The 21173-nt window shown below is 42.9% G+C and overlaps 1 protein-coding gene across 2 annotated transcripts in view; it reads right to left on the bottom strand.

Annotated features, from left to right (window-relative positions):
• Nucleotides 1-20555, bottom strand: part of LOC146203539 (uncharacterized) — a 110825-nt gene extending 90270 nt beyond the window's left edge. The window contains exons 1-6 of one of the 2 annotated variants that reach the window (XM_084588834.1): nucleotides 20526-20555; nucleotides 20358-20402; nucleotides 8725-8822; nucleotides 6821-6929; nucleotides 6269-6348; nucleotides 5320-5487 (exon numbers count right to left, since the gene is read on the bottom strand). In XM_084588834.1, the coding sequence (XP_084444960.1) occupies nucleotides 5320-5487; nucleotides 6269-6348; nucleotides 6821-6929; nucleotides 8725-8786 (419 nt within the window). In that variant the 5' untranslated portion in view covers nucleotides 8787-8822; nucleotides 20358-20402; nucleotides 20526-20555. Of the gene's footprint in view, nucleotides 1-5319; nucleotides 5488-6268; nucleotides 6349-6820; nucleotides 6930-8724; nucleotides 8823-17224; nucleotides 17276-20357; nucleotides 20403-20525 lie in introns of those variants that run through there. The other variant, XM_084588836.1, reaches the window with a different exon arrangement.
• Nucleotides 20556-21173: the final 618 nt, after the last annotated feature.

Consider the following 21173-nt stretch of genomic DNA (forward strand, 5'->3'; position numbering starts at 1 on the left):
GAATTATTTGTGAGTACGCGTTCACTTCAACGAATTTTTCGTAAGCGTTCGTCATTCAGTGAGCTGTCCATTTGAAAAATTTTGGGGCGGTACGGCTTAGCTAGTCTTCGGCACAGTCGGTTGAAGATGGCTGAAGACAAATCCAACGAAATCCACTGTCGCCAGCTCTCCCTCCCCTGCTTTCACATCGCATCGCTGGCATTGCACCGCCATTTTCTCGTTGTGTGTCATTCATGAGGATTATCGACCACGACCTCGCCGCTTCTGCCAGTCGCTACAATGTCGAAATCATTACCAACTAAAAAAGAAAGTTTCTTTTGCTTGAAGATAAGGCAGCCATCATCGCCCAAGCGGACAGCGGAAAGAAGAAGGCACTTATTGCAGTGGACTTCGGCATCGCCCCGAGTTCACTGTCGACGATTTTGAAAAGCAAGGACAGCGTAAGCAAGGCACTTGCGTCAGGAACATGGGCCAAACATAAAAAAGTGACGCAGCCGACGTATGACGAGCTGGACAAGGCTGTCTACACGTGGTTTGTAGACACTCGAGCGAAAAATATCCCGCTCAGTGGGCATGTGGTGCAGCAGAAGGCCCTTAACTATGCCTGCTTACTAGGCCTAAACGATTTCAAAACCAGTACAGGATGGCTAAATCATTTTAAAGCTAGACACAATGTCATGGGAAAGGTTTTGTGTGGCAAATCTGCTTCAGCGGATAAGGAAGGTGCCTCAGTATGGGCTGCAAATAACTTTCCTGACATCATGAGTCGGTACGCTCTATCCGATACAGTCGACGACCGATTTTTCGGACTCTCAACAGACCACAAAAATGTCCGAAAAATCAGGCAGTCCGAAAAAACAAATGTGCACTTTGAGGCCGGAAAAAGTCATGAATGCTTTTCTGCACCATGCTCCGCTTCCGTGCTAACAGGTCCACCTGAATTTCGCTTGCATCAGCTCAGCTTGCGTCGGCTGCGCTGTTGCAGGTGAGCCATCGTTGTCGTCGCTCTCAGACTCCCCAAGCACTTGGCGAATAATTCCTGCATCTACAAGCCCAGCGCACAGTTCCAACTGGTGGTCCACGTCTGTGAATTGTGAAAACGAGACGGCTGATGGAATTTTCACACCAGCAGTACGAAGGTCGTGAATAAACAGCTCTCACTGCCCGACAACTGCTCGACGACGCTCTCCTCGTCCAAGGCAGCCGACTCGTCATTCAGCAAAAATCCCGCGTGGCGGAAGCCATTGCGCAGCGTTGTGGGTGCTACAGACTTCCACGCATCTGCGAGGGTACTAAGTGCTCCAAGCAGATCGACAGAGTAGGTTTTCCCATTGCCGAGGCACACCACAACCACCAACCACTGAATCACAACACAGACTCCGTTGAGTGTCTTCTCGCTGCCGCATTGCACGAAAAAAAAAGAATTCCTTATAAAATCCGGAAACAGCTTCTTGAAAAACTGAAGTCGATTCAATTAAACGCAAGCCACAGTAGCGACAAAACGTAGTTCTCGCATCGACCATGGCTAGGCCTACTCGCTACGCTCGGCAACGCACGTGAAACGCACGGCAAACACACAGAGGAACAGGTAGTCTAAGCGATCATGCTAAAAGAAAAAAAAAAGGCAGTCCAGCGGCGAGCAGCGATGGCAGCGATGTTCTCCCAGAAACGGAAGCTGCTAGGCGAATAATATAGCCTCGATCCAGCGTGTTTAGCTGAGGAGCGGCAGGCAAGGCCTGCGCCGGTTTCGAGGCTATCGAAGGAAAAAGTAAACAAGTAAGATGGTGGCGACACCGCTCAAAATGTGTGGCAGTTGGCCGGCTGACGCTTGGAATGTCCGAAAAATCGAATAGCCCTCCTTAGAGTGTCCGAAATTTTGAGCAGCGTAATACATTGACTTTATAAGGTATGTCCTGGAGTCGGGAAAAAGTCCGAATAATCAAGCATGTCCAAAAAATTGGGTGTCCGAAAAATCGGTCGTCGACTGTATATACGATGCCGACGAGGCTGCTCTCTTCTACGAGATGCTCCCAGCGAAGACTCTCGACTTTAAAGGGCAACGTTGCCACGAAGGAAAACATAGTAAAAAAAGAATGACTGTGTTGCTATGCACTAACTTGGATGGGTCGTATAAGCACCCTCCATTAGTAATCGGGAAGAAAGCAAAACCATGATGCTTTAAGGGAAATCGAAGCCTTCCTGTAAAATATGTTGCGAACGCTTATGCATGGATGACTTGTGCCGTCTTTGCAGACTAAGTGAGTGCACTGACAGTGATATAAGCAGACAAAACCGAAAGGTTTGTTTGCTCATAGAGAATTGTTCGGCCCATCGCATTGACGACATGAAGCTGACAAGTGTGCAGTTGCGCTACTTTCAGCCCAACTGCACTTTTGTAATTCAACCGCTCAATCAGGGAATTATACGGAGTGTAAAGTGTGCCTACCGTGAGCGGCTTATCCAGCGGCTTCTCCTGAATACTCAGACGGGAAGAGAAACGAAAGGGGACCTCTTCATGGCACTGCAAATGATGGCTGCTTCATGAATTGTCACACCGAACACACTTATCAGCAACTGCTTCAAGCACGCCGGTTTTTTTCTTGGCACGGCGACCAACACCATCGCAGCCCCAGAAGATGGCATACCGTCGTCATTGACCCCAGAGATTGATGCGGCATGAAGTTCGCTTCAAGAGACCGGGAGCATCTCTGCTGACATACAGCTGGACGACTTCCTCGGCGTTGACGCGGAGGTGGCTGTTCACGAGGAACTAAACTATGAGGACATTATAAAAAGTGTCCGTGAAGTAGAAGAACCGTCCGATAATGACTCCACCCAGAATAAAACTGCCTCAGCGACCAAGTGCCAGGTAATGGATGCCTTCGACGTGATCCGGCAATTTCTTGGCACTCACGATAAGGATATTGTCATGGCTCTGTTAGCAAAGTGCGAAACTCGTGTGACGCCGCTGCTGGCAGTGAAACCAAAGCAGAAAAAGCTAACAGACTTCTGGAAATAAAACAGTGTGGTTTCCAGAGTCATTTTTTGTTCCTTTTTTTTTTTCAGATTTCTTGACAATGAAATTCCACGACAACGAAATTTCTAGCGCGCCCCGTGAATTTCGTTGTGGCGGGAGTCAACTGTAGTAGAGATTTCGCTCTAAACTAAAATTCATGTAAAATATTTTGTACCTGAAAAGCGCAGCAAGAAACATTATTTTCTTTTACCTTCGGCGCGTGGCAGCTTTAGTTGGTTATGTGCCAATGAAAAAAGTAATCATTATTTTTCTCCCATCCTGCTCTAATTCTCGGTCACTCATTATAAACCTTTTGTTGACGTCTGTACAACCAATTAGAGCCCGTCGCATCTGACAACAAAAAATAAGAGAAGTACTACTATATGCATTTTTAGCACTCATTAAGGCGAAAGCCTTTAATGCCTCATAGTTGTCGGCAGAGGGTGTCATACTTTCGAGGGAGATAGTTAAAAATAAATAAATAAACCTCGTCTCCACTGGGAATCCAACCTCCATTCCTTGGATCCCTATCCAAGTGCTTTACCAACGGCGCCACGCCCCGGATCGTGAAATGTTCATCATAATTCCCCTTGTCTACCATTAGAATAGCGAGATTCCGCGAGTGACAGATATTGCACCTTTAATTTCCTGTAAACGAAATATAGAATGTCGGTGAACTTTGACGTGTTCAATGGAATGCTGGTTGTGTTCGACAAGGGGCACGCCATCACGACTGGTCATGACGTCACCAGGCGATTCATGTATAGACGAAGCTGACTCCACCGGGCGTCCGATCCGGGCGTCTGATCCGGGCGTCCGATCCGGGCGTCCGATCCGGGCGTCCGATCCAGGCGTCCGATCCAGGCGTCCGATCCAGGCGTCCGATCCAGGCGTCCGTGCGGCGCCTTTCATTTGCCGCTTCTTCGAACGCCGCACCACATAGCAAACAGAAGCAGACCCAGATGTCTACTCTCCGTTTCATACATCAGGTGCAACGTAGCGAAAGCTACGCCCGGAAGAAAAAAAAAAGGAGGTGTATCACTACGCGTTTGTTTCGTGGCCAAGTGGTTACTGCGGAAACGGGCTGTATTCCGAGCATACACTTTTGCAATAACTTGCTTCGTTTGCCTGGACGAGGCAGTCGAGGTCGCTGCATTGTGCAACGCGGAGGGCACTGCTGGCAGGGTTGTGGGGCAGCGAAAATGCGACACGAACGAAAACGACAAACAAAACATACAAATTCACCGAATTCGAACTTTTCACCTTAAAAAAGGTGCTTCTTATGGAGTTGATGGCAAATGTAAGATGTGTTAAGATTGCCGACAAAGCAACTATTATTTCCTCTCGTCAAGAGCAGGCACTATGTTTCATCGCGGATGCGGGGAGCGCAAATATAAGAGCTCTAGCTTTGGCAGGGTTGCACTTGATGTGAGGCGTTAATACAGCAGGCATCAGCGGCATTTCAAATTGATTTACAGGATAAAAAAGGCGCAGTATCTGTCACAATTCTCCGCGAACACATGTACCACGCCGTAAAGGAAAGGAGGAAGGCGGGACGAAAAGAAGAGAGAAAAATAGAGGTGCCCTAGTGGAGGGCTATGATCTAGCACGCTGTAATGGCTTTCACCTCATCGCACTTTAGTGGTCAAAAGTGCCCTCTAGAATTTTTAATGTACTGAAACAGGAAAAAGAACCCAGTATTAAATAAGTGGAGCAAAAAATACACCCTAAGGTTTTTTTGTTTTTTTTTCTGAACCCGTTTGAACCGGTTCGGGCAGGGTCGAACCGGTTCGAACCGGAACGGAATGTGCCTCTGGAGCCAAACCCGAAAAAATTCCGGTTCGACACCCTGGCACCCAGTACTTCTGCAAAATGAACCCTACATATACGTGTGCACAGCCAGCATAGCTCCCCAAAAAGAAACGGACAAGGCCCTACTTGAAATGATATAAAGCCTGCCCTTTCTCCACGTTACATGAGGTTCTTCAGATATGCAAGCCACTCACGGAACTCAATTATGCACATTAACACAAAGACAGCCTACATTATTCACACCCGAGACTGGGGATAATCTGCACAGGTCTTTTAAAAACAATGCCGAATTTAAATTTAATTCATAGTCCTCATGTGTCAGTCAGAGAAGGATGGTGCAGTCACACCATCCTACAGCCTATTAAGCTGCATGCTACAGAGTATCTTCTGTACCACTAAACATTAAACTATCATAATGAATGAAGAGTGCCCCCACCCCCCTCCCAAATTAAAGAAAAAAAAACAAACAAAAAAAAAAACTAGAAGCTTACTTGTAGAGCATGTTGAACAACATAGCTTCGTCGGCTTCAGGAAACAGCAGCTTCAGGTAGCGCAGTTTCATCTTTGGTGAGCTCGGTGCTGCACTCTGGTGCCGGATGATGTAGTTGTTTGGGCCCGACACCAGCATCCGAATCACTTCATGCTCTTGATTGTTGTGCCTGCACAGTGCCATTCATGCGTTGAAGACAAGTAAGTCGTAACATCCACCATCCCAATCCTTGCTTTAAAAAAAATTTAGGGGCAGTCAGTTTAATCGAAACAGAGGTCATATGTGACAGCATCTTTCTTTCCCTCACCAATAGATTCTAATTCTCTTTCCCCTGTCTGTCACTCACAAACCTATTCTAATTATGATTTTCTTCATCCATTCGTAACTGCATCTGTTATTCATTTGTGCTGAGACATTGTTAGTCCGGCTTCTCCCTCCTCTCCCTTGAGACTTCCCTCGCCCCACCTGCCAACTGTAGAGGGAAGGAAATCCCCCTAAACACCACCTGCCACGTGCCATGATTGGCAGGTGAAAGCTTTGCACAGGTGCCGTCACTGGACAGCTTTCACTTACATGGTACTCCTTATGCCATCGCATTAAAAAAATTTCCCATATTTTACGCTACTTCAAATAAAAACGGACGGCTATTTACTTGAGCAACAAACTCAAGGCACGCACACTCTGGCTGTACTTGGAATGAAGTACACATGAAAATCGAAAATGTGATCTAAAAGCTAGCACCAAAATATTTATCTGATGGGCTTAGTGAGGCAGCATTCTGCTTGATGATGCTAGAGTATGCTGCTCAAACACATGCGTCTAAGGTAGAATGCAAGTGCAACATTATAACTGTGCACTGCTGCCTACAAGAGGGCTTTATGTAACTTTCCTTCTAACATGCGCAAATACGTTTATGGCCAGGCAATAATAACAGAGAAAAAATATCTTACTTGTAAAGGAGACCCCTTATTGTCTCCTGGTCTATTGTTGGGAAGAAGCCATGAAGCTTTGAAACAAGAGCCTCGTCAACCTGCAAGTGAAGATAACAAAAGTTATCATTCTACCTGCTTGTGTTGCGCCTGCTCACATTACTGAAGCTTCAGCTCAGCGCACTACGTTGACCACATCTATACTAAACATTCTTTTACCCAGAAGCTTTCCTTCACTCAAGCTTGTGCAAGAGACTTGCCAAAGTGAAGGACTGGCAAGGGCACTACATTCTCATCTGAAAGTATGCAGGTTCCATTCCCAATCAGTTGCTAAAACTGCCATGGCCATGAGACATGACAGTAATTGTGCTGGAAATTGACTATACTTAATTATATCTAAAAAGCATGGCAATATCAATTTTATTACACTCAGGCACAAGATCGCAGTGAGAAATATTAGTGAATTATATTGCATTGCTCATAGTTTTAGTTGCGCTTAGTGTGCAGAACATATTGCTTGTACCGCTTGTGTGCAGAATTACAAGGCATGCAGGAACAAAGAAGAGTAAAAACCTTGAGCAGCTTTGGAGGCAAGTGCTCATGGGCATTGGGGTGTGTCTGGGCACGAGGGTGCCCCTCAGCCAGTAAGGCGCTCACCACAACATTGTCCCTATTGTGGTATCTAGTGAACAAAGTAAAAAACAAGTGAAACAAGGCACTAACAAAATGAAACGACACGAGTTCCAGGAAATTGAAAGCAACCACCATGACACTTCAATGTTCAAAAAGATGCTAAGGAAAAATAGGAAGCCTAGCTAGACTGAGTGATTAGCGCAAGATTGCAAATGATATACTATAGTACATCATTTGCACTGAAAGCCCTGAGTGCTTCAATAATGCAACAAATTATGTAGAATTGCAAGGCATGCAGTGCACCCCTTGCAAATTCCAGTAATGACATATCAAGTGAATTATTCACTGGCCAAGACTGGTTTACGATCATGTTGGTCAGGAGAAAGCAGTGCAGCGACTACAGTCAAAATACTCCAAAGTGTAGCTCACTTAGCACATCAGCTCACTGGCGTGTATGAAGCAGCCATTCACGGCAAAAGTGAAAACCGGGCACTGTGTTCATTCACACTCTTTCCAAGCAGTACGGCTACCATGTCCCGACAGGTCAACTTCACTACTTCACAGCATGAAGGCGAATAACACTAGGCTGACGCCATCTGACAGTCAATATGGCAAGCTGTAGCAGCGATTGAATCAGTGGGTCAAGCAGTTTCATTTTCACTCGCTTTCCCCAATTTGCTAACTCCTCAGAAGTTTGCACGTGATAAAAAAGACACTACCACCCACATTTTGGGGGAAGTAAATGGCGAAGGGAACAACATTGTTCATTTGTGATTTTGTCAGAAACACAAATTTTCGTGCAGAAAGGACGGTGGTAGTGTTCCTACAGAATGAGCGCAAGGCTTCTCGGCTCCTTCACATTTCCCTCCTGTGCCTCTTTAAAAGGTAATGTATGAAAGCTAACAAAACCTTATTCCTAAGCCAACTCTCCAAAGAAATAGAAGAGACCAAGGCAGCAAAGAGACTGAGGCCTCCATGTACAGTGTTTCCCAACTTCCGAACGTCCTAGCTCTATATCTTGCAGCTCCATTCAATGAGCTCAAGGATCGTAGTTTGCAAACCTTGGCACTTTCTTCTAAGATCTTACACTCATGTGACGACAACAGCCCTCCTCATTAGCTTTCTTTTCTAGAAAGAACTGGTGGCAAACGTCCGTCTTACAGAATGGTTTTTCAGGACGTTAATGCACGGTAATGAAAAATTGAAGTAATGCTCATCTGCACACGAGGTGTGCAAAAGGTGACAGCATGTTGTGGCACAGTCGAGAGAAATACATGAAGCCACCTTCGTATATATCCCAGAAAATGGATTACCCTTTGAAAGTCAAGGAAGTTATGCTTTGTGATATTCATTTTTGCCCAGACAGCATGTGCCCGGAACTTTTTTCTGCTTGATGCCACACAAATTACATCTTTGCTGCTTTTACCACGTTTTGAGCGTATAAATGCATTCTTTAACCTTTTGTTTTCTAATGAAATGCCCCCTGCTGTAATACCTTACTGGCAATGCAGGTACTAAAAATAAAAATAAATAAATACTAGGTGTTCAAAGTGTTGCTCACACACAGTGAAGCTCAATGATGCACTTCTTTAGTTGGGGCAACCGGGTAAAGGATGCAGAGGCCAGTAGCCACCAAATGAATCAGTGCTGCCAACAAATGCATGTGAGCATTTAAATTTCAAGCCAATAACAATGAACTGCTTGCATTAGGGTTTAATTTCATTATTAGATAGGGGTTCTTGATCGCACTATGTCTAATGTTTCTTGTGGCTTTTAGCTCAAGGGAGCGCATGCTCTAGATATGAACATTCACAACTTAAAATTACACCTAGTAAATAACTTACTGCTTCAGCAGAGTGAAGATGTGGCCTTCTTCTACAGTTGGAAATTGAAGGCAAAGTTTCATCAGAAGCTGTTCATCGACTGGAACCGTTGCATCTGACTGCAAAAGTGATTCAGAACACATACTGCTTATTATACATTACAAAATGTTTATACACAGCTGCTAGAAAATAGGGGTTTGCCCATAAGCACTTTTATCAAACTTCAAGAAAATACTACGCAATGACCAATCTTCCAGGGTGCTGCAATCCTAAATACTGGATTACCAATACAAAACAAAAAAAAAGTTCTTAACTGCTATACTCATGGGCACCCCATTTACAATGACACAACATTAAAGCATGCACAACTCTTCAGCTGCTTATAAAGAAACTTCAAACACTACGTGTAGCGGAGCAGAGTGAGAACATTCCGATATTAGCAAGCAAAAATGACGGTATCAATGATCTCTTGGACATCTAAGTTCTCAACCTCCCTGTTATCCCAGTTGTAGCAGACATATCTGATTCTAATGGCACTATGAAACTAATAGAGTTATTTAGGGTAGAACAAGAGGATGAAGATGGCTACACAGTATGAAACAGAACTGAGCAAGGATTGAGGGGGATCCTCAGTTCACAATGAAGCCAAGCGAACATCTTGACAACGGGACCAGTCTTTGCCTGGGCAGCGTGGTCATCACCAGGTTGGTTTAAAATGCTTTTGCTTCCGAACAGTTATTGACTACCAGTAGAGTTAGACACCCGCAGCTTCATCTGGTGTTGATGGCATAAATACAAGGGTACTAAAAAAAAACTAAAAAACTGCATCATTTAGTGCCCCCTCTTTCAGCAGCCCTTATCAACAGGTGTGCTTCCACAAGACTTTCAAGTTGGCAAGATCATTTCAGCCTTCAAAATGGTTCATCTACTTGCAAAAGCTACCACCCAATTTTTTTTCTCCTAGCTTCTTAAAAGAACATTCCCATAATTCCAGATCAACTCTCTTCAGCAACGACCAAAGCTCCTGTTGGCACACTCTTCCTTAATATTGAAAAAGCTTTCAAAAAATTACCACAAGAAGGCTACTACTAAAGCTCTTTCACCTGAACCTTAACCCTTTTGTAATGCAATGGCTCTGCAAATTTTTTTATTAACAGAAAGTAATTTGTGTATGCAAGTATTCCCCTTATTCTCTCGTTATTTCAGGTGTTCCGCAAGGTACAGCGCTTGGACACTTGCTTTTTCTCTTTACATTGTAGTGCCTTGTGTGGCCAGTATCAGCTGCGTACCAAAAGAGACGAAGTGGGGTCTGCAACTTTACTTCAATATATGTGGCCGTGGTCGCCCCGCAAGGCGACTACGGGCACATTAATTAAAACAAAATTAACAATTATTCTGTCAATATTACCTCTACCACTCAATTATATGCTCATTATTGAGCATTTACCTCCTAATCTTTAATGGTGGTGTCAACAAGCTTGAAGATGTTACCTGAATTGAGACATGGTGCAAAAATAATCGCTAATGTATCTCAATATTACTAAAAGATGCTTGACATTTTTTTTATCACAGGCAATCAATCCCACACTCCTAAAAAAATTAGCTGTGATTTAGCTTGTGGTTATACCTGGAGTTACGCGAGAGCAATCTGAATGGCTACGTTTAGGTTTCGGCTTGAAAGTAAAGACATGGCTTTCGCACATAGTAGTTTACTCTGTGGTTGCAGCTTTATTTATGCCATAGGGGAATCACTTCATGTATGAGCACTCCTTGCATCTCGTCGTTGACCATTCTCATTCGGGTGTAGAAGACTTCTAGTGGTATGACATCGCCTCTGCGTCGAACTCTGGGGCCCAGCGCTGTCACAACGTTTGAACGAACCTTTGTCCTAGCAACGCGCTATAGTCGTTTTCCTCTACCAGCTACTGAGTTATCTGTCTTCTTCTTCTGCTTCTTTTCCTTCTTCTCCTTTTCCTCCTTCTACTTCTTTTTCTTCTCCTTTTACTTCAACAGGAGCTGTTGGCGGGCTAGTTGGTGAATGTCTACTGTAGTCATGGTGAAATTGCGCAACAAACACGACACAAAAGTAAGAGGGACACGTAGCACGGGACGAGCGCAAACTACCAACTCTTTATTGAAGGAATTTATTGTTTCCTTCAATAAAGAGTTGGTAGTTTGCGCTCGTCCCGTGCTACGTGTCCCTCTTACTTTTGTGTCATGTTTGTTGCGCAATTTCACCATGACTCCTTTTACTTCTTTTTCCTCTACTACTTTTACTTCTTTTTCTTTTTACTTCCTCTTTTTTTCTCTTCCTCCACTTCTTTTTCTTTCCTCTTCTTCTTTGTCTTCTTTGGAGAGGCACGGCAAAATGGCAAGACTGTGCAAGAATGGCAAGACAGGCTACAATACCTTCCTTTGGTTCTGAAGTGTTGTCCATTTTTTCCTACAAGCACTGACATTAACACACAATCTAACATGACCCTCACATATGATTAACATCGCTAACAAGGCTAACCACACCCTTGGTTTATGTGTCATAATCTGTGATTTGTTACCCAATCCGTGAAATATCCTAGACAAGAATATGCATAACCAACACACAATCTTCGCTAATCTAACCTTTCTTTAAGCATACAGGGAATACAAAATCATGCTATCTACTTCAGCTATTCTGATTACTGCTTTAAAATCCAGGGCCAACTTACCTAATCTCTGAAACATGACGGAGAAGTTATCGATTGTGCCTCTTGCATATGTTTCATCATTCTTCCTTAAGAGCTTTAGTCTATGCCCCTACTGCAACAACTGCAGCAAGAACTACCACTCATCTCTGATTATGTTTTGTCACGTCATCTCCAGACTGGAATAGTCTGCCGAAGGATGTCATGCTTTTTACCAATCCATTTATTTCGAGAATGCAATCAATACAATCATTATGCAACTACCATACCTATCCTTCCTGTAATGCCTCATATTCGAGGCCTTTGAGGTAATGAATTGAGGTAACATTTTGCATTCATCAAATGCTCAATCCATCCATGGAAGTCTCCAATTCTTATGATAACTCATTTACAAAACTGTTTTCTTCTTTCTTCAACATAATGTTACAAAAGCTATAAGTGAAGCTGTGCAAATAGCTCCCACATTGTGCATCTTACATAACTTGGATGGTAGATTTTATGAATATCTCTTAGATGCAGCATGGCTATCTGGGACCCATTTAGTCCAAATGGTTGACTCCAGTTAGAAGACTAAAATACAATGGGAAAAGTTTAACTGACTCCAACTGAAAATTTACAGTGCGTCTCTTTCTTTTTACCGAAATTTAAATATACAGCAAGAACAAACAAGACTAATAGCAGACAAGTACGTAAACATCAGTTCACTGTGAGCATCCATCACCAAACTAAAACGCTACTCTTTGTGTTACTTCCATGAAGTCCATCCTTGGAATAACAATTTGCTAAATAGCTGCATGCTGACATATAACTGTTGAAGATTCCTGAAGGATATTCTCATCACAACAGCAAATTGCACGGGAGGTCAGCTTTTGCAGCGAACATATTTTTCTTCTTTTCAGAAATAAGAAGTCTTCCCAGTTACCAAATGTTGTAAGAAACACTCCAATTATGCTGCCTTTCACAAGATATCTGCAAAAGTTAGTGCTGATAATTGCACAGCTATCTAATGCAGTTCTTGCTCTTGCACTGGTGGTGTGTTATTACTGCCAAATATCTTTTAATGTTTCCCATGAAAATAACTCCAGTGCACACTAGAATGCATGACCAATCGGTGCTATCTACACCTAATAGATTTTATTTTCCCTTTCATAAGACTAGTTCTGAACATTTCTTTCTAGTCAGACCACTGGCACTTTCCACCCCAAACATATGGAGTCAGCAAATATCCAAATCAACACAGCTTTCAGAAGCAGCTATCATGCGAGACCCAGCTCGCTGAATTCATCTACGACATTTCACAGCATTTAGAAAACCTCGTCCAAATTGACGCCATCTTCCTAGATTTTTCAAAAGCATTCAATCGTGTTCCCCATAACCATCTTCTTTTAAAATTGTCATCGCTCGGAATTCCGCAGAATCACCTATCCTGGCTAGAACATTTCCTCAAAGGACGCAAACAGTTCACCTATATCAATAACTGCACCTCATCTCTTAGCAACATAACATCTGGCGTACTGCAAGGAGCAGGCTTGTCACCTCTTTTATTCCTCATTTACATCAACGACCTGCCAATTAACACAAAATCCATGCTACGTTTATTTACAGACGACTGCGTTATTTACAGCCCAATCCACACCGCTAACGACTACACCATTCTGCAACAGGACTTAACAGCTATCGCAACGTGGTGCGACAAATGAAATATGCCTCTTAACCTTAACAAATGCCAATCCATGTCATTTTTGCGCAAACGCACCGTCATTGACTGCACTTACGATATAAAGTCAGTGGTGACTACATATTACATCATCGCTATCATAGACAACACACATTCAATCTATCTGTTCAAAGGCATCACGTGCACTTGGTTTCCTTAGACGCAATCTCAAATCCGCATCACCCGAAGTAAAAAAGCTGGCATATACAAGATTTGTGCGTACAAAACTAGAATATGCGTCACCTGTCTGGCATCCTTTGCAAGCATAACTCACCTCAGACATCGAAGCCATTGAAAACTGCGCCGCTCGTTTCATCACATCACAATACTCAAAAAATTCCAGCGTTACTTTACTAAAACATCTCTCGGCCTACCAACACTCGCATCCCGCCGCATAATTTCATGCCTATACCTTTTACACTCTTCTTATATCATTCACCAAGACATTATTTGCTCAAACCACCCTCTAGAACATCATCTCGAATAAACCACAGCCGCCCCATCGCACGCATTATCGCCCGCACCTCCGCCATGAGCAGTTCGTTTTTTCCAGACGCCACAGTGCTTTGGAACGGCCTTCCTGAAGACATAATTACATGCATTGACCGCCATCTATTTCGCGACAAGCTGACTAATCACTTTTCATAACCCCAGCGACATATTTTTCGTCACTGCGCATTGCCATAAGCTGAGTCATATTAAAACTGCATTTTTAGGTTGTATATTGTTCTGTTCCCTCTGTAACCTGTGCATTTCTCGTTTTGTTCCACAACTACCCCCAATGCTGTATGTACCCCCTCCCCCCTTTGCATTATTCTTTTCTTTTGTTCTTAGATTGTATATTACTGTGTTCCTTTTGCAACCTTGAAGCCTCGTTCTATTCAGCCATTACTCCCAAACCTATATGTACGCTCCCCCTTATGTAATGCCTCCGGGCCTTTAAGGGGCAAATAAATGAAATGAAATATTGTTCTCCAATTTCATGCTGCTATTTTATTAACTTCAATTAACAAATCATATGGGTACCAGCTCAAGGTCTGAGGTAAAGGGAGAAGCCTAGAAGCCTACGTTTCTTTGCACAGAAACGGGAAGGTACGGGTGTTCCGTGAAACGGACAGCCGAAGCTTTAGTGAAAAGGGTGATCTCAACGGTAACGCCGATGGCTTAAGTCGAAGCCCATAATGTGAGAAGAAGCCTCAGTTTTCACTTGTTGGTGTTTTTCTTCCTGACATAGGATTTTGAACATTTATTTCATTATCTTTGTTTGAAAGTGATGTTTTGAAAATGCGATTTTCAAATTTGTGCACACGTTCCGAGTGCTGCTGAGCTGCCCTTTAATATAGATGGGGGCATAAAAGGGAAATAGTCTGGCATAACTTAGTGAAGATTGTGCCGTGCTTGCTGGCTGACCGGTTGAGTTTTTAGCGTAGTTGTGACGTTGTGGGTTGCCAGAAATTTCTCCTGAAGACAAGTTGCAGAGTGCCTTGGAAACCCGGACTTGCCAAGGACTTCTTCAGGCTAACTGGCTCAAGAGAAACAGAGTCGCACGACCCCGGCTAGCAGCAACATCCCAATCCCTCCGGACAGCGGATGCAGTCCCCTGCCCTTCGGGATCTCCCTTCCCCGGCGGGGCAGTCTGTTACGTTTCGCTACCGACAAGCGTGCCAGCTAACGCGGCCACCGCATAGCAACAGGCAGAACAGCGAGCGGATCGGCCATTTCGGCCACGTGCCAAATGTGTGTGCGTGCGTGCGTGTGTGTGCAAACACTGGCCAAGCCTGGAGCTCGAGGGAGAGTGCGTCGCCCTCGCCCGTCTGCAGGAGGTGGAGGAGATGTGGTCGCGCCACCTGCGATTGAGTCATCGCCTTGTCTGAACTTGAAGGGCTCTCTCCCTTTCCCTGTGAACTGGCAAGCCTATAAAAAGCAGCGGCAGACTCCGCTGAGACAGAGACTACTTTGACACGCCGTTGACACGACGCTAGACACCAGCTGTGTGAATGTCTGTATTCTCTCCGGGTCAGCTTCTCTGCCCGTTTCTTCATGATGTTGTAGTAAAGGTTGTTTCGTTAGAAGACGCCTCATCTTTGCTGGGACCATTGATCCCGTTCGCCGAGCCACGGAGCCGCCAGGCCAATGCTACCGAGGGGCCGAGAGCCGCATGTAATAACTGGAGGCAGCGGTGCGATAACTAGGCGCACGACCCAAACGTAATAGCAGCTTCTACTTTTTGAACGATCTGTTCACACTTTTCACCTCTCATCTCACCCTTCATAGCTAGCAAGGAGACCAGCATTCTAAAAATGAAAACCTATTGAATATATTCTTTTTACCTTTCGTACAAAGGAATCCACAGAGAGCGTGCGTGCCAAGCGCCGCTCCCCTCCTACTCCCCGCTCGGACCGAAAGGCGCACAGACGCGCGAGCTACTGATGCTACCACTGATGTCTGGCCGGCAGCGCCCGCCGCGCTCCTCTCCAGTCAAGCCCACGGCCGGACTCAGCTGCCAGCCAACTTGTGAATTCTTAATACTAACAACCTGTATATAGCGTTGCAAAAAAGATGGCTAATATTTAGGGTTTGGACTTTTGATTTGAATAAAAAAATACCAATTAATTATGCCAAATTCACTTACTGAAGTTTTAACCGAACCAGCTTTAACCAGTATGGATGCCACAATTACCAGGCTATATAATACTAGTCACAACACATTACAGGAAGAAACAACAAAAATGCTGGAACAATGAGCACAATGAGACTTCAGTGCCATGATTGTGAGTTCTGAGGCAGTGATCCGAGAATTCAGATGCACAGTCGCAGGTCAGGAGGCTCCACCTGCTAGCTAAGCACTGTTGGTTAGCATACAGGGTTGTGTGATAGTATTGCCAGCTTAAGCCTCGTTAAGTATGTAGGTTTTCTCACTGCTTGTAAGGAGAAACACAACTTTTGGAACCGTAATAAGCAGCTGTCAATGTAAAATCTCCCATAAATGGCACAGAGGAGTCTGGCTTCCATGATAGTTAAGTGGTAGTTCAACTGCAGTCGTCAGCATGCGGCACACATGATCCAGTCGTTCTTCTCAGTGCAGAGTGCAACCAGGGAACAAGAGCAAAGTTTTTGGAAATAAACTTTCACTTACACTCCTCCTGCCTCATAACCCCAACATTTAACGTCAGCATTTTTACCTTTTGTTACGACTGCACAACTTCTTTCAGCTAGGGTGGCTCTTATCACAATAATTTGTGCGTTGACTGCTACATGAGCTGCTAGTTCTCTAAAAAAAAAAAAAAAAAAAAAAAAAAGGCCAAGATTAACTCTACATAATTTTTTAGTGCAAAGGGGCATCATATATTTCACGCACAAAAGAAAGCCACATAAAAAATAACATATGCCACAAAAAAAAAACATGATAATTGTGTTCTGAAACGAATACATTTGAGAAAGGCTTGCCAAATTAAAAAAAACAAAAAAAATTTCAACACCTTCTAGCACATTATGGCAATGTTACTATCGACCACGGCAGCAATTCTGAACAAGCCATTAAGGGGAACTGACTGACCACTCATCTACAATTAACTCTCCCTTCTTATTTGGTCAATAAAAATAGTGAAGCTGCAGGGTGATGTACTTGCTTTTGTGCGTGCATAAATCCCAGTAATAGGTGGATACTATAAAAGACAGTAGCAATGACAGTATAATAAAAGATGTTCTAGGCACTGCGAGGACACTGAAGCTCCTTTTTTATGGCAATACTAAAGCATATCAAACTCCTATGCGAGAGCACACTTGGGCACATGCCTGCCCCCTATATAGAGTGCAAGAGTATAAACCCATGTTCTGGATGTAGCATGCCTAACTGTTTATCTAGTAAAGTAACAGACAATAAATATTTTTGCAGATCACATGAAAAAAGAAACGGGGGAAAATAACACACATTGAAAGACACAGCATTAAGAGACCCCTGCTGCACAACATTGTTTGCATGGCAGGCCACACGCTGGGCTGTGCAATGGCAAATAAAAAAGCACAAGTTACAACAAAAGCCAACCACACATGCTTAATGATGAAACACCAGGCACAAAGAAGCTACTGAGAGCAAACAAAGAGCTGCAGTGAAGCATGTCACCTTGAAACGATATGGTGTTCGGGGACTTCCAAAGTAAGGTGAATAGGTGCCCTACAAGTGAAATTGAAAGGAGAGGGAAGAAAAAGAAACATGGGCGCATGTAAACGCTCTTTGCAGTGGTCACAGCCATTGAAAGCAAGCTTGTGCATTCAAATATTTCTCATGAGGAAAAAAAGAAAAAGATTGCCTGAAATGAGCTGGCAATACCTTTTTGTTTCGATCATCTGTTTTTGGTGCCCTGCACCATTTTCAAAACGTGTGAAAAGGCATCATGAATTGAAATTTGCAGTAGAAATCAAACATGCACAATTGATGTGAAAAGCTAGTGGCAGTATTAAGAAAGCTGCAAATAGCGAAGCATTTTCGGTGAAAAGCCATTCAGTGAAAATATGTAGTCATGATCAAAAGTGGTATACAACACTGCATTTCCACTTCATGTAGCAACACCTATTTGAGATCGACACAATAGTGGCGGTGCCCCATTTTATCCACATACATGTGTCGCTGTCGCTGTCCCTATCCGTGTCACTAGACGGGATTTCCGTGCGGTTTCTTGAGCTCTGTCATCGACCGAGTGTTGTACACCACTTTTGCTCACAGCTGTACAACATCAACAATAGGCCAACACTGATCGATCTGCATGTTCATTTTTGCAGTAACACTAAGAGGAGCAAGTTGCATGAGAAATGAGGGGAAAAACATTAGTTAAGCAGTGAAATTATCCACAGCAACATAGAAGGATAAGTTAAACAACATATAAAGAATAAGCTCGTAGATGGAACAGTCCTAACAAGACCAAGCAAGAAAAAAGAAAAAAAAAAAAACTGGTCAACAATGGTCGGTGAGGCAATGGAAGCAGTGAGTAACATGCCACAAACCATACATTTTTCCAGTGGGTGAAGCAAAAGCAGGGAGGTGCTGCCAAAGCTGTGCCACAGTGTTCAACAAAACTTTAAAAGACTTCCTTTTTTCCTGGATAATTTTATAGCGAGCAGATATCGAGGGGCCCAAGTGCACACTGTTCTTCAATTTTATTTCTGCACTAGCCTTCAACAATTTCTATGCAGTGCAGACCATTTGATAGGCAATGAATGCCAAAATGACAAATGTCAAGGCCAGACCACTGGAATATGCTCAAAATCAGATTCAAATGGAACTGATGCATAGAAATCACGTTTTCATACAGAGTTTTCCTCGAAAGGAACAATACAAACTGTTTTTAACATCAATAACACTAGCTGCAATCATGCGCAATACCTCAAAACCAACAATAAAATTTAGACAAACTTCCAAAAAGTCTTTATAGCAAATCAAACTGTTGCAGAATATTAGCAAGAGTATGGGCGCTGCATACAGTTAAGTTTTTGTCCATTACTCTGGAACGTCATCATTGTGCTGTACCACCATTTTCGACTGCATCACTATATTTTGCAAGCTCTGCCTTACTTTTCCCAGGTTATTCACCTGGACAAGCCTTGGTTTTAATGCTACCAAATGCTTATTTTAAATGCTAAGCATGAGAAGCATGAGAAGCATATCAAGCTGGCTTCAGAAACAGCACAACCTTGGCGGCAAATTGTAAGATTTTCAATAGAGCTATTTTATGGGGAAAAAAATTTAAGCGTATAGTTTACACACACAAATATGACACATATTAAGAACCATTCATCCCAATGGGGCTCGCTATAAATTCAGTTCAGCTTTAGTGAAGCCCTCCATGGAAAAGGGGAGTCATATGCCATGTTGGCTTGTCCTTAGCTTTGTACCCATTACTCCTTCACATACCTGTCCTGCGTAACTTGAACAAAGCTTCACAAATAAAAAGTAGTGTAATGAGAGGATGTAGCTGACACCACAACACATAACTGCTGACGAATTTCTCATGCAAGTATATGTTAAACATATTTAGCTCAAATACAACAATGCTTGACTTCACTTTCAGGAATCTAGAGTTTTAAGATATTGAATACAGGCTGATGGAAGGCAGGAAAAACCTAGAGCAACATCCGGTTGCCTTCTTACAGAGCATTACAGCTCCATCCAATAGTATTCCAAACAAACTTTCCAGCACCATCTAACTGCCCTCACTAGCAGCATTAGTAATTTAGTCACTGCAATTCCAAAGTGAGCAAAGGTGTTCATAAGTCAAGTTGTTGGTAATAAAAATTGTAAAAGGAAAGAGAACTAGAGACTACTATTTCGGGATTAATATCTGTTTCTCCGCAGTGTTAGGCAGTGAAGTGAAAATCAGACAAAATCTTGGTAGTTTCTAATGCACTGTGGAGGTCGCCAAGCAGGGGCAATGTACTGGTAAGGTAAGAATACACTGAGAACACTGAAAAAGTTTGGTGAACAGAAAACCTGTCCCTAATTCAAAAATTTCTTATTAACAAGGTCGTATTAAGGGACATGACTATAGTATCTCTTTTGACAAATCAACGGGTCAAGTCACCAGAACATTCACTTCCTGGAGTGCTACGGTACAACTTTAAAAAGAAAAAAAAAAAAACTAGTCCTGAGCTTATTTTAAAGCTCGGAGCTTAATCATGCATTCTGTGCTAGCGAACTGCATTGCCATGTGTGAAGAACCTAATATAATGAAGTTTAGTGCAGCAATAACCTTTAGAAAAAGCTAGCTCACAGCTTTGGCTACTGCTGACTTTCTTCACAGCCCTTCCACTTCCCAATAAATGAACCAGGAAGAAAAATATATTGGCTTGATGATTTGATGAAAAACTGATTATGTGCCATTTTTGGCAGACACACACAAGGAATAGGTACGAAGACACATAAAAAAAAAAAAAAATACACACACACACGCACAGATAGAATGATAGAGAAGAATTTTTCTATCTCCTTCTTCGCCACACTGTATATGTATTGTTTACACAGCCAGTTTACTCCATGGTACCCCTGTTGTGACTACCACAATGCAATGTATAGTACCATGTAAAACTAGCCTGCTAGACAAGGTTTCTTAAAGGAATGCTCACGCAGGCAAAATAAGGAGGTATGTCACAAGATGCCAGAGCTAGCAAAATGTTTCACGACAATGTTAGATTCCAGAATAAATACCCACATTTATGATGTAGGACAAAGTGCAAAGGTGCTTACTTTACAGATGTATACATACCACTGGTCTTGCCGCTGCAGTGTAGAAGCCTTCTCTAGGTGATGCCTAAAGAAGCATTGAAAAACAAGTAACACATATAGAAATAACAGGGAAACGTAAGATGTGCTGTATCAAGGACTAGGTTTCATGTATTTGCACAAGAACATAGAAGTCAAGCTTGTATGTTACCTGTTTTTCAAATGCCTAATTGCTTCCAGCACATCAAAGAAATTATCTGAAACAAAAAATACAGAAACAAAGGCACAATAACAAGCTGCTGCATAAACAAACAGAAGCAATACTCATGGTGCCGAGAGATCTGCAGCACCCCAAAACAAAAATACAAAAGGAAAAGCATAAAAAGTGATAAAAGAGCAGGCTACAAAAGACTGAAGTGATTTCAGGCATGGAACAAAGCAAACTAACAATGATCAAGAAAAAAATGCAGCAAGAACTGAAGTTAATAAGCATGCAGAACTGTTTTAAAATATTCTGGCAATAAATACACAAGCTTCTGCACTACCCAACTTTAATTCTCCCTAAACAAAGTTAAGCAGAAACTTGGTATTATCTGTGAATACCATAATTCAAAAACCCTGGTGGCCTAGTTTTCACTTGCCACTAATGTGTAGTATTGTCATGGCTAGCAGTGATAATTGTTTTAACAAGTTTTAATGTTTGACACGTCCAGGAAATAAGGTGAATCGGTGAAAATGTCACCTGTAAATGTCCTAAATACTTCCGAAAACAAAGTGGTACATGCAAGAAGCAGTATAAAACACACTGAAGCAGTGATGGCAGCAATTGGCACACGGAAAACAGAACAAGAAAAGAAAA

The sequence above is a fragment of the Amblyomma maculatum genome, chromosome 1, assembly GCF_055883805.1.
Source record: "Amblyomma maculatum isolate TAMU_Amacu chromosome 1, ASM5588380v1, whole genome shotgun sequence".
Taxonomy (NCBI): domain Eukaryota; kingdom Metazoa; phylum Arthropoda; class Arachnida; order Ixodida; family Ixodidae; genus Amblyomma; species Amblyomma maculatum.